Raw genomic sequence first — 17,191 nt, forward strand, 5'->3', positions numbered from 1 at the left:
CATGTTTTAGAAATAGAGTTGCTGAATTATATGATTAATTCTCACTTGCAAAACTGCAGTAGTTTTTAAACGTTTTCGAATAGTACAGGTATTATTATGGGCTGGAAAGGATGTTCTAAGTCTGTTTGGATAAGAGACCCTCAGCAGAAGAAAAGCAAAGTTAGCAACCATCAGAGAAGCCAACAGGGCCACACAGGGCCAGGTGGTTTCACTCTGTGGGAAGGAACTGATGGCTGCCAGGAGGTTCCTCCGTGTCGCTGTAGTTCCTGGCTACCAAGAGAAGACCGTGGGCCACCGTAAGGGGGCTGTGAGCTGCCATGGAGCCTCCCCTCGGTCTCCTCTCTGGGCAGAACAACCCAGAGAGCTCAGGTGCTGCTCATCCCCTCTGCCCTCGGGGACCATTCCCCGTCTTGTCAGCCGCACTGCAGGAACTCTGTCGTTGTTTTCTCTCCGTCTCTGGAGGACTTCCAGGAGGGTGGAGATGCGGCACTTGGGGACGGGGCTCAGAGCGACGGAGAGGACGGGCTGGAGTCGGGTTGGCGATCCAGAGGTCATTTCCACCCCTGGGGTCTCAGTGCCTCTCCGCATCCAACCCATCCTCGCTGGGAGGAGCGTGCCGCGCATCCCACACCGCTGTGCTCCAGCGCTCAGGCGGGGCTCCCACCGCCGCCCTTGGCCGCGCTTTGACAGACGGCTCTCCTGCCCTTATCCTTATCGCCGTCCCCTCCCTTCCTCTGCGCGTTCGCTTTCCCTTTTGACAACCCTCGGGAGCGAACTCTGCCCGGCGCCCGATGACGTTACGCGCGCTCTCGGTCTCCATTGGCCAGGCTGTGGCGGAGGCACCAATGGGGACGCGGGGCGGGGCCGGAGGTGTCCTGCAGAGCGGTGCCATGGGTCTGAGCGAGGCGGTGCTGCTGGGGCTGCTGCTGGGGGTCCTGGGCGCGGCGGCGTGCGGTGAGTGTTGCGGGAACGGGCTGCCCCCGGCACCGGGACCCGCGGCTCCTCGCTCCTGGGTTGCGTCCGCGGGACCCCCGCCCGCGGTTCACGACTCCGGCGCCATCTGTCCCGCAGAGTCGCACTCCTTGCGGTACTTCCTGACGGGGATTACGGATCCCGGACCCGGGATGCCGCAATTCATGGCCGTCGGGTACGTGGACGGCAAAGCCTTCGGGAACTACGACAGCGAGCGCCGGACGGTGCAGCCCATCGTGGACTGGCTGGCACAGGAGGACGTGAAGCACTGGGATGCGGAGACCAAGAAGGCCCGGAGCGGTGAGCTGGATTTCTACGTGGCTCTGGGCTGGCTCCAGAAGCACTACAACAAAAGCAGAGGTGAGCTGCAGTGGGCTGCAGGGCTGGGATGGGGGATCCGTGGGGTGGGGGCTCTATGGGGTGTCTGTCAGCCCCACTGAGGCTTGGCTGTGCCCCGCATGCAGCTGTGCTGGGCAATCCATGTGTGGTGTCACTCTCCCTGGGATGCCCCGTTCCTGAGCCCACTCACCCCATCCCAGCTCCATGGTGCCTGTAGTGTCCCGCAGCCCAAGAAAGCCCCTCACTGCCCACCCCGGCTGTGTCTTAGGATCTCACACGCTGCAGAAGATGTTCGGCTGTGACATCCTGGAGGATGGCAGCATCCGAGGGTATGATCAGTTTGCATTTGATGGGAGGGACTACATGGCCTTTGATATGGACACAATGACGATCACTGCGGCCAACGCGGTCGCACAAATCACCAAGAGGAATCTGGAGGATGAAGGGACGTATGCTGAGAGATGGAAGCACGAGTTGGGGACCGTCTGCATTGAGAACTTGAGGAGGTACCTGGAGCATGGGAAGACTGTGCTAAAAAGGAAAGGTGAGGTCGGGAGGGGGACATGAGGTGGGTGTGGGGCAAGGGCTTGGCGTGGGGAGCTCAGCCTGGCCTACACTGTCACCCATCTGCAGAGCAGCCCGAGGTGCGAGTGTGGGGGAAGGAGGCTGACGGGATCCTGACTTTGGCTTCTACCCACGGCCCATCGCCATCAGCTGGATGAAAGACGGTGTGGTCCAGGACCAGGAAACCCACTGGGGGGGCATCGTGCCCAACAGCGACGGCACCTACCACGCCTTGGCCACCATCGATGTGCTGCCAGGGGACAGGGACAAGTACCGTTGCCATGTGGAGCACGCCAGCCTGCTCCAGTCCGGCCTCTTCTCATGGGGTGAGCCTGGCAGTGGGGATGCGTGGGGTTGGGGCTCAGAGTCCACCCCTTCCTTTCCTGACAATGCCACTCTCCCACAGAGCTGCAACCCAACCTGAACCTCATCGTGCGTGTGGTGGTCATCGTGGCTGTGGTGGTCATCGTGGCTGTGGTGGTCATCGTGGCTGTTGTCGCTGCCGTCATTGGATTGCTGGTGTGGAAGAGCAAGTCAGGTAAAGGCAGAGGGCTGTGGGCAGAAGGTGGAGATGGCCCAAACCCCCTTGGGAGTGCTTGCGCTCTGACATGAGCCCAATGCTGACACTTCTTTCTGCAGGGAAGGATGAGAAAGGTGTCAGAGCTGCACTAGGTAAGTGATAAGGGCAGCACTGTCCCCTGCTGATGCTTGGGGTTGGGGCACTCTGGGGCCCCTCATTGCTTTGGGGTCACTGTGGTGGTGGTGGCATGATGCTCCATGCCCCATAGTGAGCACAGAGCCAGGGCTCACGGCTCTCTCTCCCTTGCAGGCCATGATGGGGAATCCAGCAGTTTGGTCACAGGTACAGTGTGGGACCGGGGATCAGGAGGGGTCCCTGAGGTTGGAGGGGTCTCGATTCCCTGCATTCTTCTGTTGGACTCACAGCTGGGGCAATACTGGGCTCCGCTCTCCCTAGAGAGCCCCCAGAGCAGTGAGTCAGGACAGGGACGTGGCCACACATGACACCGTCTCTTCTCACCCCTGCAGGGAGTAAATCTTCCATCTGAGTGCTGTGCTACTTCAGCTAGCCCTGCGTGTGTTTGGAGTTTGTGGGTGTGCGTATCCCTGCTCAACCTCCTGAATCTTCTCGGGCTGACACTCCTCTGCTCCGTTCTGTGGGGTTTTCTCCGGCGGGTGACCCACTTCTGGGCAGAGCACTGTGCGTCATTTTGGGGAAGATACCATGGCAGACGCATCGGGATGAGAGCACCGGGTTCTGGGCCCAGGGGATAAGTGGAGCCTCTGGAAGAGGCCAAGAAGAAAAGAGTTCATGTCCCAAACACTCCGTAGAAGTGCAAAAGAAATCAGCACAGCAATGAGACGAGGAGTGTGTGGAGGAGGTGGTGTTGTGAAGGTGAGGCAGCCATTTCCTTTGCTCCTGGAGCTCTGCAGGTCCCACTGAGTAACAACAGGAGAACTCAGACCAGGAGCATGTCTCACAAAGTATGGCGGTGCTCCAAGTAGACCCAACCGGTGCTCATTTGGTGGGGTGGACAGCAAGAGACCCTCCGCCCCACCAACCCATTGCCAGAGCATTCAGATGGGCTCTGCCCACCACCTGAGACACTTCTGGGATGGTCTGAAGATGGACTCAGCTCTACCATAGGTGGGCACAGGAACACAGAAAGCAAAGGAATATGTAAGGCGCCCCACAGCTAGGGGAACAGCTGTGACATCGCTGGGTACAAGGGCAGTGAGTGAATCTTCATCTCCTCTCTCTTTCTCTTCCTCTCTTTCTTTCCAAGCCGTACCAGAATGTAACACAAGGCATAGCACCACAGCTTATTGCTAATTGGGTACATCATTGTGATTGTTCATATATTGAGCTTGACTGGAGTTACAGCAGCAAATTGGGCATCCTTCAACCAGAGCTCAGCCCCTCCAGGGCCCTGACAGCTGAGAACAAGCTGGAGCATGAGGGGAGTTGTTTTCTGCCAAATTTCTTTGCACTCTTTGTGTGACGCCTTTCCAGTCAAATAAAGCTCAGCAGTTTGGAATGCTGATTTGCAGCTCATCCTTCGTGGTGTCTGATTTGGGGTGGGGGGATCGTGTCCCCTTGCAGCTCAGGGCCTGGATGGGGCCTCATGGTGGACATCCTCTGCACTATCAGGCTGCTGCGTGTGTTGTCAGAGAGGTTCCCCAAGTCAGACATCAACTCTCCTTGCTGAATCCGTGCTGATGATTTTCTCCCCCTTTGTGTGGCTGGGAATGGTGTCTGGGATGAGCTGCTCCATCACCTTCCCAGGCACTGCAGTGAAGCCCTTTGCTCCCTGGGCCCTTCTTGCCCTTCCTTTGGGTGACATTTGGAGCTTCTAGGACCTTCTCCCAGTAACACTACTCAGGGATGATGAAGGCCTTGCTGTGAGGGTGCCAGCTCCCAGCATCCATGGCTGCACCTCATCAGGGCCCTCTGAACAACGCGATCCTCTCCCACCAGGGGAGCTCCTCTACTCCACCCTTTCCTCCTGCTGTCCAGGCTCTGGGATTCTACGATCCTATGATTCCCGAAGGGCAGTCTTGCTGCTTGGCACTGAGCTGATGAAGACACTTAGTACCTTGGTCTCTTTCATGTCCCATGTCCACGTGTTCCTCAGCCCTTCTTTTGCTCCCTGTATATGAACAGAACATCATGCAGGCGAAAGATGCTATAAAGAAAGCAGACTGCTCACCCCTATCAGAAGATTCCAGGTTCGCAGGGGAAAGCTCCACCAAGGAGGGATCTCCAACCACAGATCCTCCCCAGTGGCTGTCAGCCCGTTGATGGGGTCTAAGGGAGCGCAGCTAGGCTCAAACCCTTCCTATCACACAGCTAAATTACCTTCAGCTGTGCTGCCAGGGCTGACCAGTCCTTTCCCAGGCAATCCATCAGTGGATCTGGCCGGGACTCCACAGTTCCCACAGAAGCAGTGAGGCCATGGGGCAGGGACACAGTGGAGCGATGATGCTACGGGGCAGTGCTGTTAGGGGGGAGCAGCATGGGGGAGCGTTGCTACGCGGCAATGACAGTTTGGTGTGGCGCTGTGGGGCAGTGATGCTATTGGGCGGCTGTTACAGCGGACGAGAACAGCATAGCGAGAAAGAGACACGGAAGTGGAACAGCAAAGGGACAACCAGGAAGATTGCTCACCGATCTGTGAACATCTCGGCGCACGGGGAAAAGGAAGGATCTGCACGAAGGCCCTTCCATGGGATCCAAGAGAGGTGCGGCCACCCCTTCCGATCACACCGCTGCACGGCCGCTACCTGCGCTCCCAGGGCTGACCGGCCCGCTGCCAGGCGATCCATCAGTGGGCCAGGCCGGGACTCAGCAGCTCCCGTTCGGCACGAAGAGCCCGAGGCTTCTGACAGCAAACGGCGACCGTCCCCGCGGGAACTGCGAGACACGGGAGAGGATCTCAGCCGTCACCCGGGCGGCGCTTCGCCCCGGGGACAGCGGGCAGCGCCTGCGGGAAGCGCAGCCCGGTGCGGCTTCAGGCCGTGGAGCAGCGCAGGAAGCCCCGGGACGGAGCGGGGAACGATCGCGGAGGAGAAACCCGGCGGACCGAGCGACGCGCCGTGACGTCACCGCGCGCGATGATGACGTCACGTCCGGCCTGCAGCGGCAGCGGAGTGCGGCGGGTCGGGGGGGGGCGGTAGGACAGGGCAGAAGTGACGCTACCGCAGTTCGTATCCGGGGCTGCGGCGCGGAGCCGAGGGGCGGTGGGTGGCGGGCCGGCGGGACGCGCGGACGGCGCGGGGCTGCAGCAGCGCTGCGCGGGGCGGCTGAGAGCAGGGGGTGAGGCCCGGCCCGCACTGTGCTGCGCCGCGTCCCGTCCTGTCCCGTTCCACAGCGCTGCGGGAAGCGATGGGAGCGGCTGCAGCTTACTTACAGCGCTTTGCTTACTGCAAACGGCGCGTCTTTACGATGGGCGGCGGCTTGGCAAGACGGGCGTAGAACGAAATGGAAGGAGTGAGAGAGGCGTGTGACCCGCTGAAGGTATTGTTACTGCAGACAGCGTGAAGGTGCTGGGTGTGCAGAGGCCTCTTCTGCAGGGAGAAACGGGGTGAGCCGCCAGCAGCTTCCGTCAGTGCCCGCCGAGCGGCGAGCTGAAGTCGTGGGCAGTACCTGAAGGGAGCCTCCGTGTAAGCTGGGATGGGGCTGTTTGATAAGGGTGTGTCACGACAGGATGAGGGGAAACGGCTTTAAAGTGGAAGGAGGTAGATTTAGGCGGGATGTTAGGAGGAAATTATTTCCTGAGAGGGAGCAGCTTGTGGATGCCCCCGCCCTGGAGGCATTCAACGCCAGGCAGGATAGGGCTGTGGGAGGTGTCCCTGCCTGGAGCAGGGGATTGGAACTAGATGACGTGAAAAGTCTCTTGTAACCCAAGCCATTCGGTGGTTCTGTGATTCTTTGTGAACTGCAGGGAACTGCAGAGGAGAATGGCTTTAAGGAAACAGTAGCACTACAGATGCAGTGTGCAGTTCAGAGAGCACCTCTGTGCAGTGAGAGCAGGGAGCGCCTGAAGCAACACGGCCCAGACACACAGAGAGCAGCTCAGAACGGTGATAGAGCCATGGAAACACAGGGCTGGAGTGGAGCTACAAGATCATCCCATCCAACCGTCCTCCTACCACCGTTACCACGGCTGAGCTACTCAGCCTTATCTTGTGGCACCTCGTCCAGAATGTCAGTGGTCTGTGTGCTGGTTTGGCCTGCTTCCGTGACTGGCGGGTGGGGGGATCTGTGGATCCGCGCCCTGGAAAATGGAAATGGGAAAAAGGATAAAGAGATGGGCTCTAAAACAGAACAGAAGCGACGGTCTGAAAGGAAACAAACTAATTTACTAGAAAAGATATCGGAATGCAAGATAACACGCTATAATACAAAATAATACAAGATAATTAGAATTTGAGTTAAAAAATCAAATGCAAAGAGAGAGTGTGTCCAGAAGCCAAAGGCCTTACTCTCATGCTGAGGCAGACGGGCAACAGAGGTGAGCCAGACGATCACAAGGGCCATCAGGTGACCTCCCAAGGCCTTCTATCTTTTCCCTCTGAGCAGAAATGGTAACAGAACAGTGAACAGCACCCCATGGCCAAGAGGACCCGGTGTCCATGTTCACATATCCTCATCCCTGACACCGAAGGGATTTTGGTGCTTTTGTTTGGGTACAGAATGTACACCCGTGGACAACGGACCCTCTGTCCATGTCCCTGTAGTGTAGTGACAGAGCTCAGGGGGCTTTGGCATCAATGTCCCCCCCTTGGCCAAGAGGGACCCAGTGTCCACGTCGCCATACCCGTGTCCCCTGTGCCAAGGCAACCTCGGTGTCACCCGTGGAGGACAGAATGTGTCCAGGTGCCACGTCCCCATGTCATTGTTGCCAGGAGCCAAGGAGACCTCAGTACTACTTTCTTTGGGGTACGGTAGGGACGCCCGGTGCGTCCTCATCCCCATGACAAAAGGACCCCGGTGTCCTGGTCCAGGTTTTCCTGTCCGAGGGGCCCTCAGTGTCACCTTTGGGGTACCAGAAGGGTCCCCCACATCCGTGTCCCCGATGCCAAAGGGACACCACTGTCACCTCTGGGGTCCGAGTGTCCATCTCCGTGTCTTTGTGGCACAGGAGGGTCCCCGATATCCCCAGTGCTGCGAGGACCTCACTGTCACCATGGGACTACAGAACAGGGTGAGGCGTTCATATCACCACCGTGTTGTCCCAGTGCTAAAGGGACGTCCGTGTCTCTTTCAGGGTGCAGAAGGGCCCCCATGCGTGTGTGCGCCATGTCCGTGAACCTGTGCCCGAGAGGATCCCATGTGCACGTCGCCATGTCGTCATCCCCAATGCAAAAGGGATTTTGGTGCCCTTTTTTGGGTACAGAAGGGACCCCTGTGCCCACGTCACTGCAGCCAAGGGCTCCTCCAGGAGTGCGCATCCCCACGTCCCCAGCACAGAGGGGACCTCACCGTCACCTCCGGGGTACAGAAGGGCCCCCGACGGCATTTCGGGGGTTCGTCCCCCTCCCTCACTCCCCCCAGCCCTCCCCCAGCTCCTCCAGCACCTCCCGCGTGGTCCCCATCCCCCCCCCCGACCCGAACACGCGATCGATGCGGTTCTCCCGGTCCCACACGCAGCGCCCGCGGTAGCGGATGCGCACGATGCGGTGCTCGGGCACCGCCAGGTCCGCGGGCCCCGCGTCGCACAGCGGCCCCGTGAAGAACTCCAGCAGCGGCCGCTCCACGACGCCCACGAAGCGGTCGCGGTACTCCACGGTGGCGGCCGCGGGGTCCGCTCGAGGGTCCCAGCGGAGGCGGCTGAGGACGGCGGCGGCGCGGCGCAGCGGCGGCTTCTTCCCCGCCGCTCCCGGTTCCTCCCGCGTCGCTGCCGGTTCCGGGCCGGCGGTGGGACTCCGCCCCGGGTGCGGGTGGCGGCAGCGCGGCCCGAAACGGCAGCGGCCCTCCAGGAACCAACGGCACGGGGCGGGCGCCGGGGCCGGAACCGGTTCCGCGGCGTCGGGACGCCGATCCGGGTCCGGGTCCTCGGGACCGCGATTCAGATCGGGCTCCGCGTCCGCGGGTCCGGGCGCCGGGTCCGCGCCCGCGTTCGGGTCTGGTTCCGCGAGTCCGGAGCGCGGCTCCGGTAGCGGCTGCGGGGATCCGGGCCGCGGACCGCCGTCCATGGGTCCGCGGTGCGGGTCCGGGTGTGGCAGCGGGCCCGTGAGTCCGGGGGCCGGAACCGGGTCCGTTCGGTGGCTTCGGGAGCGGCACCGGGCGCGGTGCGGGCAAAGAGCAGCGCGGGACGGGGCGGGGCCAGGACAGAAAGGGGGCGTGGCTGATGGCACGAAGGGGCGTGGTTAACGGCGATGGGCGTGGCTTGAACCAGACCGACAGCGTGCGGGGGCGTGGCCAAACGGAAGGGGCGTGGTTTAGCCACTAAGCGACGGGCGCGGCTCATGGGGGCGTGGCCAGGAATGTTCGGGGCGTGGCTTTAACACTGAGACGGTCCGGGGGGCGTGGCCAGGTTACGGCGCGGGGCGTGGCCAAAGAGCTGCATTGGTGCCTATGGGCGTCTGGTTGTGTTTTACCTGTGTGAGTATCCGTACAGCCATTTACATCACACTCACCCCCCCATGGTCCACGGCACCATTATTGCCTTTTCACCTCCAATTTTGCTCACTGCAATGCCTAATGGGGGTCTAATACCCCCATCTCTTCTTAATTTTGAGTTTTTCCCTCCCTTCCTTCCTTCATTCCCCCCTTCCTTCTTTCCTCCCTGCCTCCCTTCTTATCTTCCTCCCTCCATCCCTCCCTGCCTCCCTTCCTACTTTCCTTCCATACTCCTCATGAGAGGCAGATGAGGCAACACGGAGCCTTCCATGGGCAGCAGTTGTTAGGATGAGCCCTCGGTGGGGAGTGTTTGAAGAGAATGTGTGTTTGGTTCAGGGCGTAGGGATGGAGCAGGCTCCCTCTGCACGTGGGGTTTTGAAAGACATTCCAAATGAAGCTGAAAGCCACTGGGACTTCCCTTTGGAGCTCTTTTTCATACCGACCCGAGCTGGGGTTGGCGTTTGGATCACGGAATCAATAAGGTTGGAAAATGTGAGAGGCGGGTGGTGTTTTTGCAGTGGAAGTTTCCAGTGTTTTCTGTATGTAGTCTAGGCCCTGACTGAACTGAAAACCTTCCTGCGAAACAGTGATACAAGTTGTTTTTCACAAAGAAAGCTGCTGAACGGAGTAAAGTGCAGATCGGGGCGTTTCGGCTCAGGTAGGATTGAGACAGGCACAAGGCAAAGGAAATAGGCGGGGCGGGGAGAGCCCAGCGCAGCACGGAACCAACGTGCTTCCTTTTGGAAACACTGCCCTCCTACCTCTGTAGAAAAGCACAGGCCATACGTAAAAACAACAAGTTGGTAACAGACCTTCTATTGCGGCAACAGCGTCGGGAAGATGGTGACCAGGAGAAGCTCAACCAACCTGTGCCAGGAGAGGAATTACCGCCTCGGACCCGGGGATGGAAGTGAATGAATGGACTGCTGTGCAATTTCTCCCTTTGGCCAGTAGGGGCCCATTGTTGCAATGACGGACAGACTTTGCTGCTATCACAAAGATCTTTGCCTGCTTAAAAATCTATGATTCAGAGCGTTTTCCTCAGCGATGGATGACAGAGGGAACACGCGGTGATCACGAGGGGTGGGATCATGGCGAGGCCGTGGGGTGACCGTGGGGTGAGCACGGGATGACAGTGAAGGGAACACAGAGGGAAACACGCTAGGATCACGGGGAGGAGCGTAAGGTGGGAATGAGGTTGTGAAGAGGTGGGCGTGGGGTGGCCACGGGGCAAGACATGTCAGCACCCTCCACCCAACGCCCAGCCAATCCCCAAGCGTCAAGCATCATCTGTATTCTGCCCAACTCCACACAGATTTAAGGCCTTCCGCATGGCGTCACGTATGCTTGGATGAGGACGCCTGTCCTGGCTCCACGTCATCATGGCAATGGCTCTTCCCCTCTTAGTGGCCCGGCCCGGCCTCAGGAGCGCTCCATCACTCAGCAACAGCCAAAAAACCAGTGTGCTACTCGCAGTGTCTGAGCTGGAACCAGAACACTGCGAGGTCATTTCGATGGGAACACCGAGTGATCGCCAGGTGTCACGGCCTAACCGCAACACAGCCATGAGGTGTACATGGGTGAGAAAGTGGGTGCGGAATGTGTATCTCCGGGATGACCGCGGGGTAATCATGGTGAGGACATGGGTTGGCATGCTGAGAACATGGTGGCAACATTGGGTGACCACAGGGTTGCTGGGAATGAGTCTAAGGTGGGAAAATGGCTTGAGAGTGAAGGGATCAGAAGGAAAATCTGGCCAACGTGGGGTGAGCATGGGAAATCCTGTGGGTCACATGAGGCAAAGATGGTGTTGTGGTGGGGTGATGGGGTGACAAAGAGGTGACCGCTGGGTGACCACGGTGGGGTGTCATTGGGTGACCACAGTAAGGAAGGGAAAGGACCACGGAGTCAGCACCTCAGCGAGTTCTAATTGAGAAGGGGACAGAGCAGGCTCTGCAGTGGCAGCAGGGAACGCGGTGACAACACAAAGGGAAACTCTAGCTCCTGGCTGGGGAGTGCAGGGCATGCTGGTGGAGCAGCAGTGTGGGGCAGCTGCTAGTTCAGGATCCCTGCGGGGAAAGGGGGAGAAATGAGGACCGCAGTGAGCTTGGGGCTCCTCGGTACAGCGATGTCACTGGGGGAATGAGAAATTACCTGGAGTGGTTGGATCGGGGTGCCCTGAAACTGAGCGAGACAAGGTCATGGTCACACTGAGCGAGCACGGTCACAGCTCACCGCCGCCATCTCCTTCCCCACAGCACAGCCCCGCTGCCCCACTGCTCACCTTTCTTACTGTGCAGGAAGAGGAAGAGCCCCAGCGCCAGGTAGATGAGCCCCACCACAAAGCCCCCGATGCCCACCAGCAGCTTGCTCCTGCCCACATCCACCAGCGGCTCTGCAGGGACAGGAAGGGGAGCTCAGGTTCTGAAGGCCACGCTCCCACTCCCCCCAGAGCTGACAGGGGCTAGGGGCCTTACCCCAGAGCTGGATGATGGGCTGCCGCAGGCTGGTGTGCTCCACCCGGCACGCGTAGCTGTCCCCGTGCCGTGGGCTGGTCTCCAGCAGCACCAGCACCTGGTAGGTCCAGTCTCCGTTCTGGATCACGTCCGTGGACACGACGCGCTCCGTCTCCTCCCGCCCATTCTGGAACCACTTCACTTCGATCTCGGGTGGGTAGAAGCCCGTCACGTAGCAAGCCAGCCGGTCGGTTTGGGGCTGGGAGCCCGACTGCAGCGCACAGATCCTCACCTTGGGCTCTGCCGGGGGACAGAGGGAGAGCGTCGGGGACAGGCTGTGAGAGCGCCGCGTGTGCTCATCAGCGCTGTGCCCGTCGCGAGCTGTGGGGACGCGTGAACTCACCTCTCTTCTGCAGCGTCAGAGGGGCCACTATCTCGTGGTTGTAGTTGCAGAGCATTTCCACCGCAGCCCTGTTCTTCTCCAGCACGTCCGGCTGGCTGTTGAAGAGTCGAGCAGAAGGCTCTCCCAGGACCGTGTCGGCCACGAAGAGACCGACATCGCTGTCAAAGTGCACGTACTGCTGCCGGTTGTAGACGTGCCTCACCAGAAACCTCATCCGCTCGGTGCCGTTGAGGAAGTGGCACTCAACTGTAGCGCTCCACTGGAAAAACGCTGCGGGGAGAGGGCGCCGTCACGGAGCGCAGCGGCCCCTCGCCAGACCCGAAAGCCCCTCCCCGCCCTCGCTCCGTCCCGGCCCCACCCCGCGCCCACCACGGCTGCGGTGCCGCTGGCGTCCCGGAGCCCCGGGGCTCCGAACGCTGCGCGCGGGGCTGGGATGGGTGCCGGGAGAGCCCGGCAGGGACCGGCCTGCACCATCCCCACCCCGGCACTCCGCGCTCACCCGAGGGCCGCGTGCCAGCGGCCAGCCGTGCTCCCAGCGCCACCAGTGCCACCAGCACGGCCCCGGCCGCCACCACACGGCCGCTCGCCATGGCTGCTGTCGGAGGAGGATGAAGGGTGCCGGCAGCCCGCGCCGCTGCTCCGGAGCAGGGAGTGCCTGGGCTGGGCGGCATCACCCGTCTCCAGGCAGATCTCCATTGCGGGTACCTCCATCAGCCCTGGCGTGACGGCGCTGTCTTGCGTGCCATCCGTCTGTCTGTCTGTCCGTCTGCTCCGAGGAATGCTCGCTGCCGCTGCTCAGCCTGGGAACAGCCGTATCGCTCACAGTGCTCCACCACTGCCTGAGCCCCACGGATGGCCCCGTGCTCCCTCCATGACATTGCCACGGTCACTCAGCGGTTACCACGCGGTCTCACCGTACTCGCACCATGCTCAACTCTTTATCGTCCCTTTCTCACTCCATGTCCTGCTCATATTACTCCTGTCGTCTCCGCATGGACACCTGACAGAAATGCCACTGTCTGCCCATAGTCTTCTCATTGTCACCCGCTATTTGCTCCAGCACCCTCTTGCTTACTCCACGCTCCCCCTTTTGGTCCTTGATCCCCACGGTCCATTCATAGCGAACCCATGATCTTCCAGTGCTCTCACCACGCTCACCTGTTTGTCACCCCATGTCTGCTCCAGCACCCAAGGGCAGGTGCCCATTCAGGGGATGCGCGGGGCAGGATTGGGATGCAGACAGTGAGGGCACCCGGGATATTACCTCTCCTCACAGGAGGCCCTGCTTGGCACAAGCACCTCTCATCTTATGATTTTCACAGTGCCCACAGCCGGGCCCAGGGCGCTCACAGGGTCTCGCTTCTCTCAGAGGTGGCCGGGGCAGCATTTCATTTCATTTCATTTCATTTCATTTCATTTCATTTCATTTAATTTCACTTCACTTCACTTCACTTCATTTCATTTCATTTCATTTCTCTTCCCCCTCCATTATTTCATGGTGGCCAAATGTAAGAGGGAGCCCTGTGACGCAGAGTTCTCTCCATACACCAGTGATACCACCCAGCCCTGCTGCTAACTGCTCTGTGGGACACACTCAGTTGCTTCCTGTACCACTTCCCAGGCTCTTCCCATCCTTTCTGGCCTGTGGTCGCTCTATGCTCATCCCAGTGTCATTGCATGGTCAGTTCGTGGCCACACAATATTCTGCCCATGGTCTCTCCATGGTCACCCCATAGTTCCTTCACACTTCCTTCATAGTAACTTCATGGTCAGCCAATGGTCCCCCTGCTCTCACCGTGGTTATCCCAAGATACCCCCATAATCACCTCTTTGCCCCCCCATTCTTATGGGATATTGCCTCTTATGTCTTACCGTGGTCACATCATGTTCTCCCCGTGGTCCCCTCTGATCACCCCATGGTCACCCACGGTTGCCCTCACGGACCTCCCAGACCTCACAGCGCTGTTGCACGGGGCTGCAAACGCTGCAGTGACACAGGTCAGCAGTGGGGCTGGGCTGTCTCCAAGCACCCTTCCTCTGACCAAGCACCCCAAGGACAGGACCCACATAAGGGGATGTGTGGGTCAGGATGGGGATGTGGGGCTGTGATGGCACACGGGACGCTCACCCTCATCACAGCGGGCTCCTGTGGCTACAGGCACCATTCATCTGCACGACCTTGACCATGAGGACGGTGCCTGTGTTGATGCTGGCCGTAGCCATGGTCAGGCCTGTGGTGCACACCAGAGTCTCAGTGCTCTTGGAGGTGAGCAGGAGCAGCTGGGGCTGTGCTGGGGGATGCAGTGGTGTTGAGCTGTGACCATGACCTTGTCTCGCTCAGTTTCAGGGCACCCTGATCCAACCACTCCAGGTAATTTCTCATTTCCCCAGTGACATCACTGTGCTCAGAGGAGCTCGAAAACCACTCTGGTCCTCCCTTTCTCTACAGGGATTCTGAATTACGAGCTGCCCCACACTGCTGCTCCACCAGCATGCCCTGCACTCCCCAGGCAGGAGCTAGAGTTTCCCTTTGTGTTGTCACCACGTTCCCTGCTGCCACTGCAGAGCCTGCTCTGTCCCCTTCTCAATTAGAACTCGCTGAGGTGTTGACTCCGTGGTCCTTCCCCTTCCTTACTGTGGTCACCCAAAGATACCGCACTGTGGTCACAAAGTGGTCACCTCTTTGTCACCCCATCACTCCACCACAACACCATCTTTGCCCCATGTGACCCACATGATTACCCATGCTCACCCCACGATGGCCAGACTTTCCCCTTCTGATCCCTGACCTATTTGTCACCACATTCTTATCCACAGTCACCTCATGATTGTGTTATGTTTTGGCTGTGACACCCCATGATCACCCAATGTTCCTGTTGCAGTGTCCTCGTTCCAACTCAGACACTCCTTGGTGACCCAAGGATCTGTAGGGACACCCATGGAGCTCAGCAGTGGGACGTGGCCATAGTGGGGACAAAATGTCAGAGGCAGTCCTGCAAAGCTGTGCTCTGTCTGCAGACAAATGATGCTGCACGGCCCTGCTGTTTCCTGACCCTTGCTCCCCAGCTCCAAACTTGCTGGGAAGCTCCTCTCCAGTAGGTCAACCCTAGCCTGTATGGCTGAAGGCAATTTTTCCTCCCCCTTCCTATATTTCCTCCTGTTGCAATTCATCACGTTCTTGTCTGCCCAACTGTCCATTCTGTTCACATCTTGTTGAATGGCAGCACAGATTTCTGGTATGTCAGCCACTCCTCCCAGCATTGTACTTGTTGAGGGTGCACTTTATCCCTTCATCCAGGTCACTGATGAAGATGTTGAACAAGATTGGACCCCTGGGAAACACTGCTAGTTACAGGCCTCCAATCAGATTCTGAACCAATAATCACAACCCTCTGAGCTCTGCCAGTCAATCAGATCACAATCCACCTCACTGTTCTCTCACACTTCCTAGGAATGATTAATTGGGATCATTCTCCTGGCTGGGTGGCCTATAGCAGACTCTCACCTTACTGCCTTGCCCCTTAAACCTTATTTGGAGTCTCACAGCCATGTCATTGGGAACAGCAAGCTCCATGCATTCCAGCCCACCATTACATACAGCAACACCATCCTGTTTCACCTGCCCTGCCTATCCTGGAGAGCCCAGAGCCATCCAGTGCACACAGCATGCATTCCATAGAACCTTTCCCATCACACCTTGCTTATGCTGATGATGTTGTAACTCCAGGACCAAGCTAAAAGCTTCTAGCTCCTCCTGCTCACACCTCATACTGTGTGCAATGCTATAGAAACATTTATAATGTGCTCCAGTCTGCCCAACTCCATGTGGAGCAGATCCAGATGCCTCGTCAACATGCTGTGCCTCCAACTTTGGATGGACACCAAGACCAGGAAAACAATAATGCATAACAACCATGCAGATGGAGACCTGGAGAGCTGCTTGGTTACTGGGGAGCTCTGTATGTGAGGCTGCACCAGTTCCAGGCTGTGCAGAGGTCGCATGTTACACAGAGGACATACATTTCTGCTGGGTGAATACAACTGCTGGTTGAACTGGCTGAGTGACAAAGCCCTCCCTACACAACCTCCTATGCGCATGTTAGGAATGGAGATGGGGCCTTGTGCCAAACATGCCTTCCCCCAGAAGCATGCAGGGATCTGGAGTCAGTCTGACCTTCTTCCACCTTCCCCAGTCCTTCAACGCTTTGTCTTTTATTGGAGAAAGTAGGGCCAGAGCATCATGAAAACAAAAGCTCCAGGACAACTCAGCTACTTTATTCTCCTTCCCTGTCCCCTTTCACACCGCACAGAAAGGCCATTTGCCACAGAAGGGATGCAGTGATCAGGAGTATGAGGAGCAGAGCAAACCAAGCTTAACTTCCAAGGCTGGTCTCTTCCACATGACTTGTCGGAGGTGTAACACAAGGATGAAGGGATTGGCTGGTTGCTCTGTGAAAGCTTGCAGGTAGGATGACCTCTTCTGAATGCAGGTCGTTTTTTCTAAATCTCCAAGAGACATTTGACTGCTCTCCTGACCCTTCTACATGATTCATCAGTGGACTCCAAAATTACTGAGAAGAACACATGCACACAGGACATCCCTACACAGCTGAACTTCCTTAAGAAATGGCTTCAAAAAGCTGCTTACAGGAAGAGCAGAAAACTGGGCATGGGGAGAGATTTTCTTCTATTAACAGGGAAAGAAACCATCAGAAGCTCCCAGGTATAAGTCCCTTTTCCAGACAGAGTGCCAGTGATGCCACTTTTTTTCCCAAACTCTTTCTGTATGGTGGGAAGCATTTGGGTTTCCATGATCCTTTGGTCTCTAACATCCTCAGGATCTCTCCAGTGGGGGTTTTCCCATGAGCAAAGAGGTGCCAGCCCTGAAAGAAACTCCTCCTGCAGGTGAGACACTTGCAGGGTCTACCTCTCACACAGATTAGCCAACTTTTAATAATGTTGCAGCCCCTGGATGAAACTCTGTCTTTCCAGGTCTCTGCCCTGAATGGATTCTCCGGTACTCAGTCTGGAGCTGTGGTAGAAGCTCTTCTTACATTTGGTACAGAAAGATCCCACTTGGAGGCAGTGGCAAGGAGTCTCAGGAGACCCAAGGCTAACCTCTGGAGTTGAGCATACAGGGGGTCTGAAGAGTGCTACACTCCAACTGAAAAGGAAATCTTGGCCACATATGGGGGGGCTTGGACGTCTTCCGAAGTAGTTAGTATTGAAATGCAGCTCCTTCTGGCACTTCGACTGCCAGTGCTGAACTGGATGTTTAAAGGAAAGGTTCCCTCCATCCATCATGCTACTGAT

General features: G+C 58.1%; 3 protein-coding genes across 3 annotated transcripts; 1 reads left to right on the forward strand and 2 right to left on the reverse strand.

The window, feature by feature from the left end:
• Positions 1-890: 890 nt before the first annotated feature.
• Positions 891-2,646, forward strand: LOC306956608 (class I histocompatibility antigen, F10 alpha chain-like; the record flags this gene model as incomplete). The annotated part of the gene is given in 8 exon segments (XM_079547880.1): positions 891-954; positions 1,072-1,332; positions 1,580-1,855; positions 1,945-1,992; positions 1,995-2,201; positions 2,282-2,467; positions 2,565-2,615; positions 2,618-2,646. Coding segments are annotated over 8 exon segments (1,122 nt in total).
• Positions 2,647-7,938: 5,292 nt separating this feature from the next.
• On the reverse strand, positions 7,939-8,592 carry LOC306956613 (leukocyte receptor cluster member 9-like; the record flags this gene model as incomplete). The annotated part of the gene is made up of 1 exon (XM_079547885.1): positions 7,939-8,592. The coding sequence occupies one exon, from the start codon at positions 8,590-8,592 to the stop codon at positions 7,939-7,941; it is 654 nt and encodes a 217-aa protein (XP_079404011.1).
• Positions 8,593-11,150: 2,558 nt separating this feature from the next.
• Positions 11,151-12,549, reverse strand: LOC306956609 (class II histocompatibility antigen, B-L beta chain; the record flags this gene model as incomplete). The annotated part of the gene is made up of 5 exons (XM_079547881.1): positions 11,151-11,203; positions 11,304-11,414; positions 11,497-11,775; positions 11,879-12,148; positions 12,378-12,549. The coding sequence occupies 5 exons, from the start codon at positions 12,547-12,549 to the stop codon at positions 11,151-11,153; spliced, it is 885 nt and encodes a 294-aa protein (XP_079404007.1).
• Between the last annotated feature and the right edge of the window lie 4,642 nt (positions 12,550-17,191).

Source organism: Tetrao urogallus (genome assembly GCF_951394365.1).
Source record: "Tetrao urogallus genome assembly, chromosome: 33".
Taxonomy (NCBI): domain Eukaryota; kingdom Metazoa; phylum Chordata; class Aves; order Galliformes; family Phasianidae; genus Tetrao; species Tetrao urogallus.